This window comes from Medicago sativa, chromosome 5 (genome assembly GCF_051527215.1).
Source record: "Medicago sativa cultivar Bolivia chromosome 5, Bolivia_mono, whole genome shotgun sequence".
In the NCBI taxonomy this organism is placed as follows: Eukaryota; Viridiplantae; Streptophyta; class Magnoliopsida; order Fabales; family Fabaceae; genus Medicago; species Medicago sativa.
In genome coordinates, this window is record NC_140753.1 from 61,616,269 (window position 1) to 61,640,685 (window position 24,417).

Consider the following 24,417-nt stretch of genomic DNA (forward strand, 5'->3'; position numbering starts at 1 on the left):
GGGAAAGTGAGCAAGGGAGAGAGGGCAAGATTGAAAGAGTCATGTAGAATCATATGTAACAATATCAATCTCTTTTCATCTCAATGTGTATTGTAATGTTATTATGTGTAACCAATTCTCTTTTTTTTTTTTAGAATTAGCTAAAACTAATCATTATCTTATATAAACTTTTGGTGTGAGTGTGGTTATAACACTTCACACCCTGCAGAGAGGGGTGTGAAGTGAGTAACTGACCCAGTATTATGTTGGGCTTGTTTATAGTTTCTGTGTTTTTTTCTTTTGATCCTTATAATTTTATCGAGTTTTTCTCCGTCTCTGCCATATAGCATTCACTCATTGGATATTTGGATGCTAATGTGACACTAATGACGTGACAACTCAATGTCATGTGATCGAATCGTGCCACTAAGATTGTTTACATGTCGGCATATTTAGTATGACTTGGATACTTTAGGGATTAAAAAAGATGAATGCGATACTCTTTGAGAAATTAAAAGTAGTAGCTAGGCTTTTATTTGTTGATCTCCTTGAATGCGATCCTCCATTCCTCCTCTAGGATTCTGATATATTATTATGTGAATCATGATGGTCTTTCTGTCCTTCTATTCAGTCTTATATTGTCATTTTCCCTAATATTGCAAAAATAGTTTTGAATGAAGCTTTCTATTTTAGGGAGGTTTTGTTCTATTGTTTAAAAGTTTTGGTTGTGATATTAGAAAGAAAGCATCAAAGTACTAACAATGTACACAAGCATATTTATGGGCACATTAATTATTTAATTAGGCTTTCTTCCCAATTGTTAAAGTATTGTTGCATATGCTTCCAAGAAGGACCTTGTGTTTATTTGAGTGGTTAATTCTGTGAGGACTTGTTAAAATCTTATTGTTAATGGATCTTAACGTTTGTACCTTGCAGCACCTTTTATTGGAGTGAACATAAGACCATGCAAATTATGTTTTCTAAAGTTACTATACCAAAATGGGAAAATTACACTATTAAAAGTCACTTTCAAATTTATGCTGCCAACTTTTAAAAGTAACTTTCAAATTTAGTTGATATGAGTTGAGTTGGTAGCTAGAAGAGATGAATCTACTAACTTTTTGCTTACTATCAATACAAATCAAATGTGTGACTTACCTAATAAAGAGAAACATTTTTTAAGACAAAATTGAAAGTGCAAATGCAAATGCATCATTATGAAAAATTAATATCCCAACTATGCCAAGCATCTATATTCATAATGACTTCAGCAACCCATTAGCTTGACGCAATAATATTATGCCCCCTATAGTTTGGAACGGCTTAATATTTCTTTTCTTTAAACAGTGGACATTATTAATTAGTTGTTAGGTTAAAAAAATTCTCATTCGTTTAAACAGTGGAACCCGCCTCCAATTCTTCGTACAGAATGTCTCCACCGGAGTTAGTCAGAATAAAGAAGCAGTTAAAAAGACCTTCAATCTAAGGGTTTTATACGATCCATATAATGCAGACTTTTTGGCTCCAAGAGATGGAGAAGATTTTCAAGTATTTTCAATGTGCAGAAAACACCAAGGTGGGGTATGCCATCTACATGCTGATTGGCGAGGTCGAGTGTTGGTGGAGAGGAGCTCGACAAACGAAGGAAGCCAACAACGAAGAGTTGTCATGGGATGGGACGCCTTTAGGCAGACGTTCCGAGATAAATACTTTCCAAAGAGCACTATGGCCGAGAAAGAGACCCAATTTCTCAGGTTGTTTCAAGGGAATTGATAGTTTTAAGAGTCTATAAGAGGAAACACAGGGACAGTAATGAATTTTACCATTTCATTTACTATTTCAGTTATAATACTAAATTGAATCCTATAATGAATCTGCCGATCGCTGAATACGCAGACAAGATTGAGTCCTTGGCCAAGCATTTCCGCTATTTCGGCGATCACGTGGATGAGAAGTATATGTGTGAGAGGTTTGACCAAGGTTTAAGATGTGAGATCGAGGAGTCTATGACACCTTTGGAAATCCGCCGGTTAGAAGTTCTAGTTGAAAAGTACAAGAGGGTGGAGCTGATGAAGAAAGAGTCTAAATAGAGGGGCGGAAGGGGCTCAATGAGACCTCAGATAGAAATCTGAGCCTTAACTCTAATTATGTTAAGAAACTATGTATCACTAAATCTTGTTTTGAACAGGGAAATAAAGTGACTATTAAATTAAATCATTTTTCTTGTGTAAAAGCCAATGTCTACGTCGTAAACTTTGTTAAAAATAAAAAATAGACGCATTTTTTATATTGGATCAAAATCCAGATGTTACAGTACCCTACCTATACACACTTATCTGAAGTGACATTAAAGATCATCTCTCACCCCTACCATTTTTCTCTTTCCCTTTGTCCTCCACGCCAAAAGGGACGACAAAATGCAGCGCCAATCAATTACAAGTATTTGGGCGGTGTCACCAACCCCAAACACCAAAGACTAAAATTCTAAAATATGAATTTGGTCCCGATAAAAATTGCATTGCAACGCCATTTAAAAGAAAAGTAAACACAGTAAAAAACCAACTCTGAATTCTTATTGTCAAGGGTAAAGCATGGTTCCAGGCCCCTATTTGGTCCAACACTACTTCGGAGACTATGTTATCGTTTGTGATAAATGATTAAATACTTGAAGTTTTGCATTGAACCACACAATCAAAGTCAGGTCTCTGACTGAAAAACGTACACCATGTAAATACACTACATTTACATAAGAAAACCCTTTCTACACAAGCTATCCTCTAATCAGTCATCGCGGAATAATAGAGTCTGTGTTGGGCATTTGAGCACACCCGTAATCTGCAACTCTTTTTGGGATGCTGGACATCACTATGGCTCCACCAACATAACCATCTATCAGCAACTTCCCTATTTTAGTTCGCCACTCTGAAGTGTCCACATTCTTCCTATCATGCACAACTCTATCACGGTAATTAAGCATGGTTCCCAGGCCAGTGTTTGGGGTCCAGCCATATTCCATTAATACCTTCGCCTCACCTTCAGCCAAATCTTCTCCAACCGATAATTCTTTGTTCTCAATAATAGAAATCCTGCTACAGGTAGTCAGCTTCATTGCAATCACCAACCGCTTGATCTGCCATTCCACAGGTAAGGATGCTACCAGTTCAAAGAAGTAGGTTGCGTAGCCATATTCAGGGCGTTCCAGTACTATCCTGCATTGAAGTTCAATTCAATGCCAACATCATGGACTATATATATAACACACATAAAACATGGACTCAAAAAGATTAACTTAAGTGCAAATCAAGCACCTGTTATGCCTCGGAAAAACAAAAATAAATGATTGAAGATCTCGGCACCAACCCCACTCGACAGGCCATTTTTGAAGCTTCAAATATCGTGTCTGTAACATAAATAAAACAGGAAAAACTATAGTATTAACACGAATAAATGTAGTATCAAAACATAGTATAGACACTGAGTTTGTAAGAAACCAAATACCTGCTCCACGAGTGAGATTAGGCAAGCCAAGCAATAACTCACTCTCGAACCCTTTCCAGCACGAATGACCGGGAACTTTATTAAAGATTGGCGTTGAGAGAAAATCTGTTTCCAAACAAGAGGAAAGTAAATAAATCTAAAGCAATAGAAAAAAAACCACCAAATGACTAAAGAAAAATATTTGAATATCGATACTATAAAAAAATGAGGACTGCTTTACCCCAAATATTTTATCAATAATTAGGTTTTAGAACTAGTAAACGTACTACCCAGCAGAAGGCTAGATCATATATATAACCAGAAAATGGAAAAACATGCTAGGCACAACTGACTTGCTTCTTTTGAGACTTTTTTTTTTTGAAGGACTTTTGAGACTTTTAGAAAGATGGTAACTGGTAATTGTGACTTTAGATTAACCAACTAAAACGCTATTTCATTTCCATTTATTTTCTGTGGGCGTACAGGTAAACAAAGAGCAGACCTGTTCCCTCATTTCCACCTATGCTATATTTGGTACAAATGATATAGGATAGAAAGAAACAATGGGATGAGAAACAGTGGAGAAGGACTTCTGGACGTTTAGTTTATAAGAGAGATGTGGAAGAGAAGAAGCCTGCCTGTAGGCTCCGCTTTGATTTTTCTTTGCATATCAGCGAAGAATGATGGGAGAGACTAGAGAGGACCTTATTTTTTTTAATTTCTTTAATTATCCTCATCTATTCACTTTTCCAGTTTCCCCAAGGCTATTGTGAAGAATAAAAAGACAGTTGGCTGAAGATTATGAAACGTATATGACATGGAGAGTGTGGAATGTCACACAAATAAATTAAATTAGCTTAATAATTTAATATATAAGACAAATTCAATTAACTTAAATCAATTGAATTAATTTAGACAACCTATTTATTTTGTATTAAATTAAGAAAATACATAAAATATTTTTCTTAAATTAAATAATTCAAGAAATTTAATTACTTGATTAAATTAAATTAAAACTTCATAGGAAATGAAGTTCAAGCAATATAAAATTGTACATTGGTTTTTTAGCTAAGGAATTGTTGTCTTTTCTCTTCTTTTTTTTTTTTTTTTTTTTTTTGTAGTTAAAAAGTTTAGGTGGGTTGGGCTCCAGGAGCTCACATAGGTCAAGGCAGACCTCAAAGCTCATGAGTCATGAGCACTAACAGAGGTACTCACAGCTCACCCACCAATGAGGTTCTCACGTTGGCAGCGGGAGTTGAACACACTCCCCTGCAGGGTATGAGTCAACTTCTTACCAACTGATCCTTTACAGGGACTTTCTATTCAACCAAATAAAGGGACAAAATGTTGGTCTTTTATTTATCTTCTTTATCTTTTAAACTAAACTATACATCAAACCTACTATCTGTTACAACTCTTCATCTTCTCACTTTCACCTCACAACCAAACATACCCTTAAATTAAGGGCCTTAATATAAACAATAAGTCAGACAGCAAGGAATTATTGGTTGTCTTTTCATTCCCTTCCTTTTCTGCCAAACAAACCCATTGAAGCATGTGCATTGAACCTGGAGAAGTATGTAAGACTAAGCTTATCCCATGTTACGAATGGGAGGACAGATGAGTGGATCTCATCCATTCAATCATTTGTGGATGAATAGAACAGAGAATATCCACTCTCCCTGGATCCTTCCCTAAAACAGATTCCTATATTAGCTTAACAGATTGAAAATATCTTCATATTTTCTGCTGTTTCATACCGCAATTAGTATGGGGGGGGAACCCTAGAGAGGGCATATGTAAACAACCTTACCCCCGCAAGTGGAGAAGTTGTTTCCAAGATTTGAACTCGGAGGTCAAAAGGCAGCAACCTTAATGTCGTGCCAAAGCTCACCCTCTTGATATTGAGAAATGAAATCAGAAGCCAAAAAGTTAAGATATTATAACTATCTTACTGTTGAGTTAGTTTGGTACTGAAATCAAATGAAAGGGCGAAGTATTTAGGAAGCTATTATAATTATCGCATACTCTTCACCTTTGTTATCACAGCTTCAAGCTCTGAAAAGCTATCTTCGCAAAACGATTCATCAAGCGCTTCATCATTCTCTCTCTCTCCATAAAGCTTAATTTCATCTACTAAGACACCTTTGTCCACCAATACCTGCCAAATGCATAATCCATGAAACTCGATATAAATTCCAATTTCAAAATGGATGTACACGAATAAAAATACCTCCAAGAGACCAGGGGCGTCCTCCTCAAGTGCTGTTTGAACTGAATTACTACAAAAAAAATTATAACATTTGGGTTGGTTATTATACATTTATAATGGAAATATAAATAAAATACAATGTAACAGAAATGGATACTACGTGGCTGTTTTCTTTCTTTTCCGTGCACACTTGATGCGTGAAGGTTCTGCAGATTCTAAAAAGTTAGAGCTTGACGCAGAGGAAGAAGGCTCGGTCTTCTTCAGAGATGAGTAACTCATAGGAATATTTAAACTAGAATCCTTTCTGGACATGAGAAAATTTAACCGATCAGTTAAGCACATATTTTCCACTTGTTCATCATTAAAACCGCTATGGATTTCCTGTTCACTTTTAACAACTGGCAGTTTAATGGAGATGCTACCCATCACATCCTCGTTAACATTGTGGGTTTCACTGTTATCCCAAGGTTCATCCTTGATTTTGACAGAGGTAGGACAAGCTGAACTACTTGGCCCATTATTATCTCCAGGAATAACACCTTGTTCCCCGTGTGAATCCAACTGCATGATCATTTCTTCGGATTTGACTATTCGATCGTGTCCTTGAGGGCATGCTGAAATTACAGGTCCTCTTGATTTAGGTGAGGCATCCTCCGTTGACAAAGATGATCCAGATGTGGCTTCAGGTGGTAACTCGGATAGTGAAGTATTAACTCCTCCTGGAGTGTCATGACACTGATCTCTCGCTACAGTTATTTTCCCATCGACAGGAAAAAATTCTTGATTTACTTTTTCAACTGTTTGTTCCATAATGTTTTTGGACAAGCATCCACCATTAGCCTGTGACATAAATAAGTTGCATTGCAGGTTTAGTAAAAAGATCAAAGTCATACCATGAAAATCATAAAATTTATTGACTTCACTACCTAGAAATAGACAAAAGACTAAAATAATAAAAGGTGTATATACAAACACAATATGAATTACATTCTATTGTTTGGTGGTTACATGGAAAGAAAAGTGCAGGCATGTCAATTTAAATAACGATATAAAATGAGTACATAAAAACAAGACAAATACTAAGAAAAACATCTGGTTTTGTATGCAAAATGTGGTCTTCACTATCAATAACCCAAAATAACTCTGGTTTGAACTCGGAACATTTTTTATACGCACCAAAACAAATTTTAAGTTTTACACACCAAGTAAAAGAGTAGAATTTCTTTATTAATATCCATCTAGACCTTTTGCATCACAAAGAAAAAGCCTGTCTTCCTCGGTATAAATTGAATTGAGCCCAAACAAACAACTAAAGGGAAAATTATAACAATAAGAAATGTGTTGCTTTGTTGCTTATTTAGTATATTATGTATCTACATTATGTCAAAAAAGTGCCTACTGGTTTACCTGTATTTGTTATTTAAACATCCTTGACGTGATTAATAAATAGTTCCTAAAATGGAAATATTACATTGTTTCTGTTATTAATCAATGTTGTGTTGCCAAAGAGATGAAAGATAAGATATATGAAATCAAGGAGAGAAGTAAAATGTTGAAAAGTTTAGTTTTAGAAAGTTAGGAGGCATTTAAATGCCCATCAGCATCTCAGCAGTTGGGTATGCACTACAGCTTACTAATTTCTTCATAACCATAAAGAATTAATAATAAATAATAAATAAATAAAATGAGTAATAAAGTAATAAACTAACCAACTTTTTTCAATCAAAAATATCATTCAACTAACAAAGGCTAACAAGTACCAAAAGTGAGTTGTGACTAACTTGTTGTCTTTCTAGTAGATGTCATTAAACTGATACAAAAATTAAATTACCTCAAATGCTGGACTTGGCAGCCCCGGAAACCTCCTGCAATAATAGATGTATTATTCAACCAATTTTCAAAAGGAAATTCCATCTAGCTTCCTTTAAATAAAAATTATTTTGGTTTCTCACAATGATGAGAATATGGTATGCCAATTGCCAACTAAACTTGGATTTAGTTAAAATACATAATAAAAGTTTGAGCCAAATGGAATTTATTTTTTTGCTAAAAAGTAACTGAAATCCAAATGCACGAAGTTTGCAAAATGGAATGAGCTATTAGCACTGCTTTTTTCTATTCACACCCCTACTAATTGACCAACTTTTCAAACGTGTGTAAGTTGATAGATTCAAAAGAGCATTATCATTGAAAGTCATTGCACAACAGATTAAAAAAACGTCAAATAGCTTATCTAATTTACAGAAATACATTGTTAAATAAATCCATTTGTTGCTTAATTTGTTGGAATCCTGCCAAGGCCGGTCCCAAGCCCGGGTAAAAGGAGAGGGTTGTGTTAGGCCTCGACAGCCAACGTAAAACTTTGTCGAATCTATATGACATAGCCGACCCCACTTAGTGGGATAAGGCTTGGTTGTTGTTGTTGTTGCTTAATTTGTTGGAAAATATTTAAAGTTTCATCTTTTGTAAACCATTCAAGCCCCTTCCACTCACCCCCTCTAGCAAGCTTACTACAATCCCTTTCACTCATTGGCCATGAAATGTTTCTGTGCTTACCACCACCCACCACAAACAAACGATTGCAATAGCTCTTAGATGAGATTTGCATGTACATTTTAATAGAAATTTGTTTGGATGGATTTATGGTTCTTTGCCCGGTGTTGTCGAATAGTGGTTATAATGGCGCTATAGCGTAGCGGAATTTAATATAAAATAACCGCTATTTAACGCTATTGACAATGATGTCTTTACTGCCCTAATATCTTCTTCCTGAAGACAAAAAGGTGATTCAATAGGCAACTTTCCTGTCTTTATCGATGATAAGCGTGCAATGAAATAGAAAATGTACTGATAAAATTTAATAGAACATGGTCTTCAAGATTTTCGCAGTAAGCCATAGAGATATCACAAAGTTTATTTGCTACATTATTTTCAATATGTATCTATTTCATGTGGCATTTTAAGAAACAGAACTGAAGAGGGTAAATACTAAATAGAGAAAAAGTGTGTTTAATAGCTCCAACAACGAGAAAGAAAAAATCAACAGTTAACATAAAGTACCTAGCTAACAGCATCCTTTGCCTTTCTTTCAATACCACATGATCAAGATCATCAACGCTGTTTTCATAAATCTCCTCTTTCACCTTCGGGCCAGGAAAATCTAACTGAGAAGAAGCATTTCCATTTCCACCATTATCAACATTACTAACTAGAATGTCAGAATCTTCAACTTTCATTGTAACTGGAACATCACTAGTTGTCGAACATAGCCATAAACTACTCGGATTCACACTGGTTTTCTCCACACCAACAGTGTCATTCTGAACCTTTGAATATGTTACCTGTTTCAAACTACGGCATAATCATGCTTGAGTCTTCTTCCTTTTGCAACCTATGCAAACGACAGCTCCATATTGAGAACTGCCAGTTTTTATAAACAAATGTTCTACACCATGCTATGAACAACCACTTATCATGCAAATGTTTATGAGCCTGTTTGTTACATCTACATCTTTTCAAATAAAAAAAATCACTTTTCTAAACAAAATAACCATCATTTTTAGAACTTCACATCTGTTTGTTGCATATTTTCTATGAACAACCACTTATCATGCAAATGTTTATGAGCCTGTTTGTTACATCTACATCTTTTCAAATAAAAAAAATCACTTTTCTAAACAAAATAACCATCATTTTTAGAACTTCACATCTGTTTGTTGCATATTTTCAAATGAGAATCTAAAATAAATATAAGAACTGCTTAATTATAGAAGTTATTTTTAGCTCCTTCTCTTGAAAATCGCTTTTTGATAAAGGATTTTTCTTTAAAAAAATAAAAGTGGTTTTCATTCCAGTAAACAACCCAGTGTTGTCGATGGCATAGAGCCGAAATTCCAGCATGTTGGCCATCATATCCACGTATGGTATGGTAGCGCCGCCATCCTTCACAAAATTGACCATGGCGGAAAGAAAAAAACCCGCCACGAATATCCGCCATGATTGATAATTGACAAAATTGAATTGAAACAAACTGAAACCCTAAAAACTAATCCCTAAATTATTGAGTATCAAAATCACTTTTTTTATATAATTTGTAACAAACAGACCCTAAGTATAATCAATTTCTATAACAAAAATAAAACAAAGTCAAGCTTTTTTTATATAAATAAACTATAATTTATTCTCATTTCACAAGCTATCCTAATCAACTTTCGTACATGTGATAAGTTGTTTACATAAACTCTAATCAATATATAAGAAAACAGAGCATTTACTCTAATGTTAATTGGATAGTTAATCAAATTGATTGAATTGGGAAAATGAAGCAGAAAAAGCATATGAAGAATGAAATTGAGTATGAAGAATAATTTACCTGTGAATCGCAATTGTCGTATTCGTTTTTAACAGTAGCGCGAAGCGGAGGTGTAAGACGGTGGTTTTGGAAGTGAGAATCGGAACGCGGTGGTTGGCGGCGGCGTTGTGATAAGGGAATGTGTTCGAGTGAAGGTTGTGCGTCGTAGGAGCACGACATCGCCGATTGAAATATCCACTCCCGCTCACACTTTTCGTCAAATATACTATCGTTCTAATCCTCTAATATTACACCATTTTTTTTTTTTGAAGGAATATTACACCATTTATTTTTCACTTTTTTACAAACCAATTCAAATGTTAATTAACAAATTAAATGTAGATTTTTTTTTTTTAAGAAAACAAATTAAATGTAGATATTCCCTCAAAAAGAAATTAAATGTAGATATTATATCCTCTAAAAAAATGTACATACCACCATACCAGATTATGAATTTGTTAAAATAATAACTTGATTTTTTTTCACTTTGATCATTTTATAGGATCATAAAAAAGAAAATGCATCGAAATTAATTGAAGGATAGTGATCCCTGATGCATTAGTAGTAAATCATTGAACTGAGTTTGACTATCAAAAGTGATATTGACATCCAAAAAGCAACCATAATTTGCTTCTTGGTAAGAGTGGAACATCGCAACCTCCCAATCCATTTCTAATAAACAACGAATCTTCAAACCAAGAGATCTACCATCAAGACTACCACTCTCATTAGATGTAAGAATTATCGCAATGGTAAGAAAATCCACATGTAACTCCTATGCTCTAAAATTCAAACGTCTGGTGTAGCTCAACCCTTTAAGAACATTCATAACAACGCTACATACACGCTCTCTTGCCTAATATATTTAGCAAAGAAAAATGTTAAGAACACACATTTTAAAACATATTTTCTAATACAATATCTTTGATTGGCTAAAATACACATGAGTTCCGGTGAATTTATATGGAACCCATGAGATTTAGTGAGACTTGTGTAAATTTAACATGTCAAAGAGAAAAGAGTGTGTTGAAGAATATGTGTCGATGGCATTACTCTATAGCAAATCATCTTAACCATTTGATGTCATTGCCTCTAATAATTCCTTGGCATCGTATCCTTCCACCGACCACCATCTCTAAAAGAACCATCCGCACTCACCTTTACTTAACTTGGCTTAGAACATTTCTACTCGATACACACCAAGTTATGGTTGGTCTCCATCATTAATATATTAGTCTTATCTGTTATATATTAGTCTGGGATGCTGCTCAAAACATGCTGCACTTGATGATAAGGCCTTTGAAAGTTTTCATTGTGAGTCTCCTTATTCATTCAACTTTACAAGAAATGACACGTCATTACCCAAAAACTATTCAAATCAACGCCTTCCAACCTAAGTCATGACTCATTGAATGTAGTCAACCGCTTAGCATCATTCCTAAAGACCTCTAAACATGTGTACTAATGAGGCATAGCAAACAATCAATCTCTCGGCACATGTTTAGAGGTCTCAACTAAATTACCACAAAAATCACATGTGGTAGAACCAAGACCCATTCCATTGTTAAAAGTGTGTCATAACACATAATCCAAATATATTGACTCATTTTTTATGGAACCCGCTTAAAAAGAGTTTCTACTTATACAATGCATTTTTACTTTACTTATGAAGCCTCTAAATGGTGGAACTAAGAACCCTCAAAACGAGAAGGGTCGATCTTCTCAAATTTCCTTTAATATCCAATGGTTGCTCACTACTAAGGCTTATGAGCATATCTAAAGAATTTTGACGGCTAAACGTTTTTAACCCAACATTCAATTAATCTTCATAAAAGTTGACTCACAAGGGTTTTCATTTTCAAGGTTTTGAGAAATTTTGGAGCTAAACAATACGTTTGATTCATCTTTGATTAAGGTATTTTTGTCTTTTTAGCATTACAAATGGTTTTAAATCTCTATGTTTCCTAGATAACTACATTTTTATGTCAAGTAAAATTTGGCAAAGTGTATTTAGCTTAGAGTAATATGAGATTTGTCAATCTGCAAACTCTTCAATATGAGGGATACAATCATGATGTTTTTCTTCAATCCAGATTGGAAAAAAAAGGTTGAAATATCCTTCGTAAACAATTATTTGCAATAAAAATCAAGATAGAACATTGTTTAATGCATTGGACTATTGTCAATGTCTTGCATCTTAGGTATGGAAATTACTCAAGGGTTGATGAAACTGACCCTGCTACATCATAAAAAAAATGATTGTGTGAAGAAATGTCCAACTCAAAAGCTCATGGTCTGATCTTTCATTGATACAATTACAATCTTAAATTGATTTGGATCCTGAGTCGTTTCTCAAAGAATCATCCCCACAAAATGCTTTTACAAAGATTATTTGTAAAAATTAAGATTATTTGTTACCATTTCCGCAAAAGTTTTATAGAAAATACTAACTAGTGCCATAATGCTCCTGAACATTGGTTAAAAAAATAAAAATAAAAAATCATCAAAAACAAAGTATTCTTGATTTTCAAAGAGTTTAATTTACAACTTTTCGAAACTTCTCAATACAATATTTCTATATTGATTTTTTTAACTAGTGTACTAATTAACTAGTGAATGAAAAGTTAAATGTTGAATAACAGTAGTAAATCATAAATGGCCAAGTGAAATAGAGAAAGTGGACCAATAGGTAGGTGCATAAATCCCCTTAAGCCTTAAGGGGGTGATAAATTGGACCGTTGATGGGGGCATGCATGATGGCAGTGCCTAGAGTAGTGGGATTGGGAGAGGAGGGAGTCCTTTCGGTGTCTTCAAAGTTGCAACAATCTTTTGTTTGTTTTCTTTCAAAAAACACCAAACAAATTCCAGGTCATAAATATAGATCCATACCCTGCTATAAAACAAAAGAATGCATCTGAAAAAAGTACCAGTACCAACGGCTAGGAGAACAGTTTAATGTCTTCTACCTTCACATGCACCTTCATTTCCAACAATGTAATCAGATAAACTAATCATCGAAATAATAAAAAATAATTTACATTCATTTATTGAGAGAATCTTTGTCCTCTAAGTTACCGGCACTGGTACTAAAAATGAAGCAATTTCTTCAAACATGTACATGCAGCAATTTCTTCAAACATGTACATGCAACTTTTGTTTCATAATTTAAACAGCATTCGTCAATTTAATCACTCCAGTAAAATACACTCCTACATTTGTTTGTTTTAGTTGTCCAAAAAAATAAAATTATTTTAAACACATTATACAAGTTAATCAATTTATTTAATTTGATCACTTCAAAAAAATATTTAATTTGATATAGTTTTTTTTTTCATGTAATACTTTTAACTAAATTATAACATGACAAATATAAAAATTATTCGACTTAACAATTTTAAAGACAAAACTGACTATCGACTCTTGGTTCATTCCTTACTTGCTACTGGTACTGTCCATTACATTCAATTCACTCCTTGTTCATTCGTTACTTCCTACGAGTATTATCCATTATATTAAAATTTTAATACTACTATATTTCAAAGTACTTGAAATCTAAAATACTAGTAACGAACGATTTCTCTTTAAATCTCATGTTTGAATTCTTTTGATTTTAATTTTTTTTTAAGTCAAAGGAAGTTGTAGCAAAGAACTACAACCCCATATGATATACTCCCTCCGTTTCAAAATGAACGTCGTTTTAGGTGTTTACACAAATGTTAAGAAATGCAATGATTAAAAGAAAGAGAATGGTTATTTTACCAAATTATCCTTATTAACTATTGGTTAGTTTTAAAAATAATAATTTGGTAGTATGCAGAGTATTAATTGGAGGGCACAATTGAAAAGAAAAAGTTATTATTGTATTGGAAACTGAAAGTGACATTCATTTTGAAACAATTTTTTTTAGCTAAAGCGACACTCATTTTAAAACGGAGGGAGTATAATTAAGAGAAGAAAAACAAAACAAAAGTGAGGGGGGACATGAACCAAAACCCTCAAGAGGTTAAGCAACCCTGAAATTAGGTAAACCTAGCCTATTAGTTACTAAGTCTGCCCTAATAGAAGGAGGAGGATAAGAAAACCAACAATGAGAATTCTTCTGATTTTAATAATTCTTGTATTTAGTCGCTTCATATAGATTTTTGATCTATTTTCAAATGTGTTTTCTGTTAGTGAACATTGAGATCGATTCCCAAAATCAATCGAAAATTGAGTATTAAATCGGATACCTTATTTCTAAAATAATTTTTTCAATAAATATTCTTCCACAATGATTTTAAAAATGAAAAAGGAGAAAAAAGTTGTTTTATTTTACTAGTCCTCAAGTTTTGTTTCTTGGGAGTTCAGCTACCTCTCTACTAGACCTATTAATATGCTTGGTTACTGTTATGAAACTCCAATCCATACATTCAAACATGTCAATGTTCCTCAATCTTAGCCGTTTGATTTATCTGACAAACTTTCCACGTGGGATTATTGTCTTGATCTTTGTTTTATGACAAAAATCTATTAATGTCTTGATCTTATAACCCTCTCTCTCTCTCTCATTAATATTCTCCTACAGCTTTACCCCACTTTCCTCTCTTTTCATTTTTTCACTTCCTTTGGTTTTTATTTCCACACACACACACTCTTCCTCTCTTCTCTCTCTCTCTCTCTCTCTCTCTCTCTCTCTTTCATTATTGAGTTTTTTCTTAGGTAGATTTGAACTGAATCTATCAACAATGGCTTTGCATTTTCTGCTTCTGCTTTTTGCAGTTTCTCTTGTTGCTGCTGATGATGGTTAGTTCATTCTTTTACTTCCTATGCTTTCTTTGTTTTCAAGAGATGCTTTGTTCATTTTTCACTTTTTGAATATATGCTTGTGTTTTGAATCTTTCATTGTTCTTTTAGTTCTATATTCTTTACATTGGTCAGCATTGTTCATAAACCATTAAAAAAATAAATACTATTTGTTTTAGCTTTATGGTTCTGCTTGTTAAGCCATTTTTTCCATGTTTAGGGTTAACCCTCTAGCAGAGGAGTTTGTTATTTATTGGAAATTTTTCAACTTTATTTTCTAAATAATAATGCACAGTAGTGGTGGTAGCATAAACTTGATTTAGGTTAAAGTGTTGTATGAGATTTGAACAGTGTTGTTGAAGTGTTAAGAACTAAGGTTTGAAGATTATTATGCATTTCTGTTTCTTAAAATGTTGTTTTTGTTTTATGTTAAACTTTTGGCTAATATAAACAACGTGTATTAAATAAATACTAATAAAAGTAATTAGTTATGGTTTTATGGTTAATTTTCTTGAATGTGGTCCTTCTTTAGGATTCTGATTTATTATTTGAATTGGAATGTTTTTTATTTGTTTTTCTATTCTATATATTGTCATTTTCCCCAACATTGCAAAATTATTTTTGAATGAAGCTTTCTTTTTGAGGGGTCTATTGTTCCATTGTTGAAAAGTTTTGGTTGTAGTATTAGACAGTAAGCATCAATTTTTGAAGTACTAATTAAGTAATGTACACTAGCATATTAATGGACATATTAACCATTTATTTAAGTTTTTTCCCCAAAATATTAAAGTATTGTTGCACATGCTTCCAAGATGAACCTTGTGTTTATTTGAGTGGTTAATTCTGTGAGGACTTGTTAAAATCTTATTGTTAATGGATCTTAATGTTTGTACCTTGCAGCACCTTTTATTGGAGTGAACATTGGAACAAGTCTCTCAGATATGCCACACCCTACTCAAGTTGTGGCACTACTGAAAGCACAGAAAATTCAAAACGTTCGATTGTACGATGCAGATCAAGCTATGCTCGTCGCACTTGCAAAAACAGGCATTCAAGTTGTTATAACTGTCCCGAACGAACAAATCTTAGCAATCGGTCAATCAAATGCTTCGGCTGCCAATTGGGTTTCTCGCAACGTGGTAGCACATTATCCAGCTACCAATATCACTGCCATTTGTGTTGGTTCTGAGGTTTTAACCACATTGCCTAATGTGGCAAAAGTTCTTGTGAATGCAATTAAGTACATTCATTCAGCTCTAGTTGCATCAAATCTTGATCGCCAAGTCAAAGTTTCGACACCCCTTCCCTCATCCATCATCCTTGATTCGTTTCCCCCTTCTCAAGCTTTCTTTAACCGATCGCTGAATTCGGTTTTAATCCCAATCCTTGATTTCTTGCAATCAACTGACTCTTACCTCATGCTCAATATTTACCCTTACTATGATTACATGCAATCAAATGGTGTGATTCCATTAGATTATGCACTCTTTAAACCTCTCCCTCCAAACAAAGAAGCTGTTGATTCTAATACACTTCTCCATTACTCCAATGTCTTTGATGCCATGGTCGACGCAGCATACTTCGCCATGGCTTTTCTTAACTACACCAATATTCCTGTAGTAGTAACAGAATCAGGATGGCCCTCAAAAGGTGCCCCGAACGAGCCCGACGCAACAATTGACAATGCCAATAATTACAACAGCAATTTGATCAAGCATGTTTTTAACAAAACCGGAACTCCAAAACATCCGGGAATTGCTGTTAGTACTTACATCTATGAACTATACAACGAGGATACGAAAACAGGGCCATTGTCGGAGAAAAACTGGGGATTGTTTGATGCAAATGGCGTGCCTATATACATTTTACACTTGACAGGGTCAGGAGCAGTCTTGTCAAATGATACCAGCAATCAAACTTTCTGCATCGCAAAGGAAGGTGCTGACCCAAAGATGATACAGGCTGCATTAGATTGGGCGTGCGGACCTGGAAAAGTGGAATGCTCTCCATTGCTGCAAGGGCAACCATGTTATGAACCGGACAATGTGATTGCGCATGCAAATTATGCTTTTGACAGTTACTATAATAAAATGGGGAGGACTCCTGATTCATGTGACTTCAAGGGAGTTGCTACAATTACCACCTCAGATCCAAGTAAAATACTGTTTCCTAATACTTGTTTGAACTAGCTTTAGTATGATTTTTTGAAGTTCTATTGATGTCCTCTATGATAATTAATTATGAACTTTTTGAATGATTGCAGGTCATGGTTCTTGTGTATATCCTGGAAGGTAAAGAATGTTTGCTTCTTTGTTTCGTTCTCGCTATCCAATGTGCATTATTTTTTCTGGATATAGAAATCTTGGTAAATTAGTTGTCATGTTAGTTTTCAGAGATCAACCCTAGAGACTAGAACTCTTAAAACTCTTTCGGTGTCTCTTAGCTCACCAACAGAGTTACCTACGTAGCTACTGGGAGGACGACTTTTCATGGTTCGGTTTAGGAAGGAAACAGAGCCGCTACAACAGTTCAGTAAAATAAAACTAAACCGAATCGTTAATGGTTCGTCTTTAACCAAACTGGTATATAGGTTTGGTTGACCGGTTTGGTGGTTTCGAATCGAACTGGTAGTCTGGTACTACCTTTACGGAAAAAAAAACAAACTGCACTTTTTTGAACCAAACTTATTTTTTGTTGTTGTTATGAATATTATTAACCGATAATTAGGATTGTTGAAAAAATAACCAAAAACCGAACCCTTAAAGCAAACCAAATTGCATTGAAAAGAACCACACCGGTTCAGTTCGTCAACTGTCAGTCACAGTCGGTTGTTTTCGTTGGTTTAATTGCTCGTTTTTTTATTTAATTTTGAACAGTCCTAACTGGGACATCTAATGTGCATGAATACTTATAACTTTGGTTTGTGAATATGTGCAGTCTTGGCAAAAATAATAGCACCTTTGGCAACTTCACAGCACCATCAATGAATTCAAGTTCAGATTCTTCAGCCTACAACATCCACAGCCGTGAATTGAGAATTAGAAGCCTTCTAGTAGTGACAGGGTTTCTGATACTGGGAGTGGTATTGCTCTAGTAGGATTATATGTCTAGAACACATTTTAATCATTAAAAAATTTTGTGGTGGTGATTATGTTACAAATTAGTATTGGTTGTAGCATTTTGTTGTTCGTTCATTCAATTTTGTACAAAATCCAGCCAAGGGTTTGGACTGAATGAGGCTCCAGCAAAATCATCATTATCATTCTTTTCAGTTAGTAGAGTTTATTCAATCATTATCAATCATTGATATTCTATAATTTTCTTTCTTTCATTTATAATCTTGTTCTCATTATACTATTAAAGTCAACAAAGAATCCATCATTTCTTATCTAATGATAGCCTTGTAATTGAAAAAAAGCTTAGGGCTAGCTCACACCTCTATGAGACTGTGCTGCTTCAATATAAACTTAACCACTCACTAAAAAAACATATTTGTAGTGTTGTGTTGTGCAATATTTGTTGATGCTCAATGATAATTATTTTGCTTTAACCACACTGAATAGAATTGGGATGGTGTTCAAGGCCTCTTAAATTTAAGTCTATGATTTGCTTTTGGTGGCTTATATTTGCATAGTGAATTTATAGTTTAATTTGTTTTGTAGGTAAGAAAACACATAGAGCTCAAAGTAGCAAATACCTAAGTTGTAACTCATTTCATTACACATGTTATATCATCTCCCTTCTTAGCTTAATAGAGAAATCATCGCTAACATCATCTCAATCACCCTCCCATTTACGAGTTACTTCTTTCCCTTACTCCCTGTCATAGATGAGAAAATAGTTGAATTGACTTATGTGTTACAATTGAATTGACTACGACATTCTCATCTTAATGGTACACAAGTGAAGTCCGTTAGACTATAAACATTTGTTAGCTTAACTTATTCCAACCCAAGTTATATGCATGTATCGATGTTTAAAGTGACAAGTTAAAAGAAATATATTTAAAAAAAAAAAATCAAATTAAAGTAACTAATGTTTTTTAAATCAATTCAAATTTGTGAATATTTTGAAATGATGAATAAACAGTAGAAGTGTTTTTCTTTACATCACATTTCTAAAAATGACAAAAGATACAATTCTATAGAGTTGGAGGTGCAGAAATTACTTCTCTTAAATATATCTCTAATTCATTTGTGCCAAAGGCCCAAACAGTTTACAAAACTGTCCCACTCACTCCACGTACCAGTAAAAACCCTAGCACTACCAAGGATGTATAAATTCACTTCTAAACCTTCTCCATTTTCATCACTTCCACCCCACCATTTTTTCAGATCTAATCGATTTTCTTAACCCTAAAACTCTCTTTTTCTCAATTTGTTTTCACCTTTTGATTTATGATGATTCTCTCGCATGATTCACTATAATTCTCTATTTCTTTAACCATGTTATAGAGATTAACGAATTGATGCAATATCAACATGTTCCTCTGGACGGCATAGTCCTAATTTTCAATGGATTCTTGCTTTTTCTCGTAGGATCCACAATTTCTTATCTGGGTTTTGTTTATTCTTGAATAAAATCATAGAATCCATTGTAAAAATCAAACCTTTTTCACAAATTCAATTACATCTCTTTTAATTTATATTTTTGAATATTTTTAGTTTTTACTCTTTGGGTCTTGATTGTTATATGATAATTTATTTTAATCGAATTAATTAATTTCTGTGTTTTTGGATTATCTTGTTTTTTTGGTTATGTGTGTGAATTTAGTTGTTGCTCAATGATGATTATTTTGCTTTAACCACACTGAATAGAATCTGGATGGTGTTTAATGCTCGTTTTATTTAAGTCTATGATTTGCTTTTTGTGCTTGATTTTGCTTAATGACTTCATTCTCTAACAATGGAGGATTCATTTTGTTTCCTCTTCTTTTAGAGATTGATAGAAGGCTTAGTTAAGCATTTGAAGCAGTTTGGCTTAAATTTTAAGGGCATTTTCCCATGTCATGTTTCTTATGTGGACAAACTGTGCCATTTAACTGAGAGCAATCAATAACCACACCATTTAAGTTTATTATTGGATTCAATGCACTATCTTGATAATTCTATGATTTAAGTTTATTATTAGTAAGCGTGTTGGTGGTGAAATTTCTTTCAATATCATGGTAATTCTATGATCAAGTGTGTGCCTGATAGTTTATTATCATGTGTGTCTGTTCAATTGCTTGCTTTTCGGTTGGCTTTATGCTTCTTAATCCCCTACGTGCTTAATGAGCTAAATTGTAGGGGATTAGGAAGCATGCAACTTCGAAAAACAAGTTTTAGAGCATATATAGTGAAAAAAAATGAGGAGGGTTATCAACATTCTCTTCTCAGTTCAACTGTCTCTAACTCTCAATCAATGTATTATGTGGATCTGCAGTAAGTTCATCAAATAAACAAGTGAATGTTGGAAATTGTGTTAAAACAATAGTGTTACTATCATTTATGAATAGTGGATGGACATTAATCTTTCAACCATTGATAATCCTTCATAACCATAGAACATGTTAGGACCACGAAGTCCCTAATTGTAACATTTTTTTTTTATTTTGAAAGAACTCTATAAATTATGTAGTCTTTATCTAGTGATTTTTTGTCTTATTCATTCATTATCACAATTTCATTACGCCTTTACAAATATAATTCATACATTGTGACTCATTTTTATCTTTTTTGTTGCTTAGCAAAATAATGAACTTGTTTGGATGGAGGGTTGAGGATCATTTTTTAATTACGGGCACTATGAAATATCTTTTAAATATTAACATGATAATCGACAATATAATACTTCAATCACACTTGATTTATTGTAGAAAAACATGCTATATAATCGGTAGCTTAAAAAGAAAACTAAACCCTCCCTTCCTAAACCCTCAATTCAAACACATCCTTAATGAAAATTCACAAAGTTTGTATCATCCGTTCTTAGAGGTGAATGGGAAAAGGTCATAATTGATTATAATCACCACAGACGTGGAAAATTAATTAAAAAAACACAGGTCGACAAAGAGGCAAAATTAACGAATATATATTATTATCGAGGCTGCTATTACTATTGAGGCAAAAGATGAAATTGATCATACATTTAAAAGTATCTTAATAATAAATCGGCTCTGCTTTCATAATAAATCAAATAATTTTTTTTTAAAAGGCAAAATTACTCTATTTCATTCATAAACGGAGGATACAAGGCAGTAGAAATGGCATAAAAGACATGGGGGCTAGGATTGGATAGAACAGCTCTAGCTATGGTATGAGCCACATTTGTTTGCCTTAAAACAAAAGACATTACATAGTTGGGATTATTTAACAAGTGAGTTTTATATTTAGAAACTAAATCATCAATTTCATTAAGGGGGAGAGTGGTGTTTCCTAGTAGATCAACCAAGAATTTTACTATCTGTTTTGAATGTAACTGGGCGAAGGTCTTTGAAGATGACCATTTTGAGAGATTCCAAGAGACCTCGCTTTCAAAATAGTGGCCGATAAAAGTTTGAAAAAAAGAAAAAAAAGTTTGAAGTTTGACATATAGCTTCTCCATATGTTAGTTAATACAGAGAAGTCAAAACACACTTACATAAAACAGATTTTATTATTTGCCTACAAAGATCATACTCTTTAGGTGTTCCTAAATTTCCTATGGACTTCAACACATTTGTTTTTCTTTTTAAAATGTGCAAATGTGTTTTAAGGTGAATTCTGTTATTGTCAATTTCAAACACACCTAAACATAAAATTTTATTATCACGAAAGTAAAAGAAATTTTATTTCTTCACACTTCCTTCTACGTTTCCTTCTACGTCTCATAAATTTTTCCATCTGGATCTGCAGTAAAATAACATCTGTATGAGTTGGACGTATCACCATCTTCATAAGCAAGTCTTGATTTCTTTTGAGTGATTTTTTATAAAGGTCAATGAATGCTAAAACAAGTGACATTTGCCTCCACAGTTATAACAGCTATTCTTGTTAGTTTTGCTAACCTCCCCCTTTTCATTATTTTCCACTTCTGGTGAAAAAAAACTAAGTTTTGATTGCGATTATGACAAACTCCATGAGGTGATCGTGTGTTTTGACATTCACTCCTGGGAATGGAGCAATACCCATGGGAAGAACCTCACAGTTTTTTTATTTTATTAAAAGTTAATTGTTTTGCTTGGCCATAAGAATGCAAGAAATTAAGTCGGAATATTTCTTAAATACCTTTTCTCCATACAACGACTAAAAATGTAAAAGAAGTTATATGGACTAAGGAAGAAATAATATTTTGTATAACAAAAAATATGATTAAGCTATTATATTGATAATTTTTTTAGAAAAGAACTGTTAATTGTTAACACAAGAGACAGGAAAGGAAAACCATACCAAGAAAGATTAAACATAATAGTGTAGTATTAGTACTAGAAATTAGTAGTATGCCATTATCTCTATGGTAACATATAGATTATTGTTATGCTTCAGACATGTTGCATTAGTTACAAAATGCAATGTGACTGAGTTGCAGATATTCCTAAACTGTTTCCAAATGTATTCAGATGATTCCTTTGGTATTGCTATTAAATTGATGTATGAGAAATTAGGGGGAAGGACTAGGTGCTGCAGATGGAGCTGATGAGAAAAGACTAGAGAAGAATTTCTCTGCTAGAATAGCATTTGCTGCATCCGATGGATGAAATGCATCCCAAAATACATATTCATTCCGGTTTTTGCATAACTTTGAGTTTGGTAAGCATAAACCTCCAATGCTTGTGTCTACATTGCAACAAGATGTATTTGAAACTTTAAAACCTGTAGAAATATAGCAACAAAAAAAAAAATGAGTGCATTGTTGTTGAATGTAATTAAATAACCTTAAGCGTAATGTAAGGCTTAAAAGTGGAAATTTTACCATAAGTAGATGGATTATCGATTAAGTCGAGAACTAAAGGATAGGTGTCTGCAAAGACAAGTTTTGCATTTGGAAGACCATGGTTTAGTTTGATGATTAGCTTCTGTACTTTAGAGTTGAATTGTTGAATCCATTCATTAACTTGCTTTAAACATTGGCCTCGTTTGGATTTAACTCTTTGTGATGGAATACAACCGAGTGGACCAAGTCCGTGAAAAACCATTTTTTGTGCTCCTAGCTGATACAGTCTCTGGTATAATTCAATAAGTTTAGTACAAAGTAAATAGTGAAACACATCATGAGTAGTTCAGTTCTTGGAATATTTCATTTTCTTTTACCTTAAGTTGTTGATCTAAGGTTGAGATTAAGAGCTCTATGAACTCATCATGAGTATATTGTTGGCCATCTGCCATAAACGGCTGCAAGAAATTATTGACATAATCATTGCTGCCTGCATAAATGTAGTTTACTAGTAACAATTATATATGATATTTGTAGAATTGAAGTCATCATAAACATTCAAAATAATTCTGATAGAGAATAGTGTTTTGAGTGTGAAGAAGTATTACCAATCCCAATGAAGTATGTGGCTTCATTGAAATGCTTGTTAGCAGCAGCTTCACCCAATTTTCCTGTGATTGCTTCTTTAGTTTTCTTGAAACTTTCTATTTGATCATCAAGAGTCAGTCTCTGAATCTGAAGAGATACAAGACATAACATAACTTAGACAAATATCTGCTAAAGTTTTAACTTGAATCTTGAGTATTTGAAGATGTTCTGCTTACAAAGTAAAGTCCCGTGTCATTGAGAATTCCTGCTCCACCAGATGCATAATTTACCCCTTTAAGAAGGGCATCAACATTTTGAGGCACTGATAAATAAGCTGGTGGTGATTGAATTCCAAGCTTTGATGCTGCAAAATGACATAAAATTAAAACAACAAAACATGTATTGCATAACATCACTGCTACTTTTTACGAATGATTTCTTCACGAAATGCAAGAACGCGTAAATATAGGATGTTAACCAATCAAATTTTTGCCGAACATACACGAGAAAGTCACGCTATTCTTGCATTTCATATCATACTCATCTCTTAACAATAAGCATTTCTCCTTGCACAGTTTATTAAATTTCAATAAAAGAAAAAGGAAAGAAAAGTTAGAGATTAAGAAGTTACATATGATATCACCAATAGTCCTTCCATTGGTAAATCTTCCAGTAGCTTGGCCACCACTATAGTCAATTCCATAAAAAGGAAAATTAGATTTGGCCAAGGAATATTGTAGAAAATTATTGTTCCCTACATCTGTTAAAGAATCACCAAAGATATAGGTAACAATCTTAGCTGCTAAAGCAATTTCACCTAGTGAAAAGATACATGCAACAAAAACAAGCCTTGGTATTAACATTTTGAATGTTTCCACCTTCTAATAATCCTTCTATTGCTGAAAACATAGAAATGAATATGAGTTTTATAGTAGTAGTATACATTAAAGTCATTGTGCTACTCACTGTTGTTTCAATCTTGCAATTATGTATGTTTGGTGGTTATTTTCTAAACCATATCAAAACTTGAGATGTGAGACTATATGATTTCTCTAATCTAGCTGAATCAATAAAATCATAGAAGTAGGTGTTTAAGTCAATTAGGAGTTGGCCAACTCAGATAATTGAATTAGCC

General features: G+C 33.5%; 3 protein-coding genes across 5 annotated transcripts; 1 reads left to right on the plus strand and 2 right to left on the minus strand.

Moving 5' to 3' along the window:
• Positions 1–2,603: 2,603 nt before the first annotated feature.
• LOC146923769 (uncharacterized) lies at positions 2,604–10,212 on the minus strand. 3 transcript variants are annotated; one of them, XM_085708926.1, is made up of 9 exons: positions 10,041–10,212; positions 8,729–9,009; positions 7,500–7,533; positions 5,829–6,508; positions 5,690–5,738; positions 5,492–5,617; positions 3,478–3,582; positions 3,288–3,379; positions 2,604–3,188 (listed from the first exon to the last, which is right to left on the minus strand). In XM_085708926.1, exons 1-9 carry the CDS (start codon positions 10,197–10,199, stop codon positions 2,765–2,767), a joined length of 1,950 nt encoding a protein of 649 aa, XP_085565052.1. In that variant the 5' UTR covers positions 10,200–10,212; the 3' UTR covers positions 2,604–2,764. The 3 variants fall into 3 exon arrangements, with proteins under 3 accessions (XP_085565052.1, XP_085565053.1, XP_085565051.1); XM_085708927.1 differs by having other exon boundaries at positions 8,729–9,059; XM_085708925.1 differs by having other exon boundaries at positions 5,492–5,738.
• Positions 10,213–14,417: 4,205 nt separating this feature from the next.
• LOC146923770 (O-Glycosyl hydrolases family 17 protein) lies at positions 14,418–18,118 on the plus strand. Its single transcript, XM_085708917.1, has 4 exons — positions 14,418–14,801; positions 15,702–16,955; positions 17,065–17,092; positions 17,739–18,118. Exons 1-4 carry the CDS (start codon positions 14,744–14,746, stop codon positions 17,893–17,895), a joined length of 1,497 nt encoding a protein of 498 aa, XP_085565043.1. The 5' UTR covers positions 14,418–14,743; the 3' UTR covers positions 17,896–18,118.
• Positions 18,119–22,219: 4,101 nt separating this feature from the next.
• Positions 22,220–24,180, minus strand: LOC146923771 (SGNH hydrolase-type esterase superfamily protein). Its single transcript, XM_085708918.1, has 6 exons — positions 23,914–24,180; positions 23,519–23,646; positions 23,303–23,429; positions 23,072–23,184; positions 22,734–22,983; positions 22,220–22,633 (listed from the first exon to the last, which is right to left on the minus strand). The coding sequence occupies exons 1-6, from the start codon at positions 24,143–24,145 to the stop codon at positions 22,422–22,424; spliced, it is 1,062 nt and encodes a 353-aa protein (XP_085565044.1). The 5' UTR covers positions 24,146–24,180; the 3' UTR covers positions 22,220–22,421.
• Between the last annotated feature and the right edge of the window lie 237 nt (positions 24,181–24,417).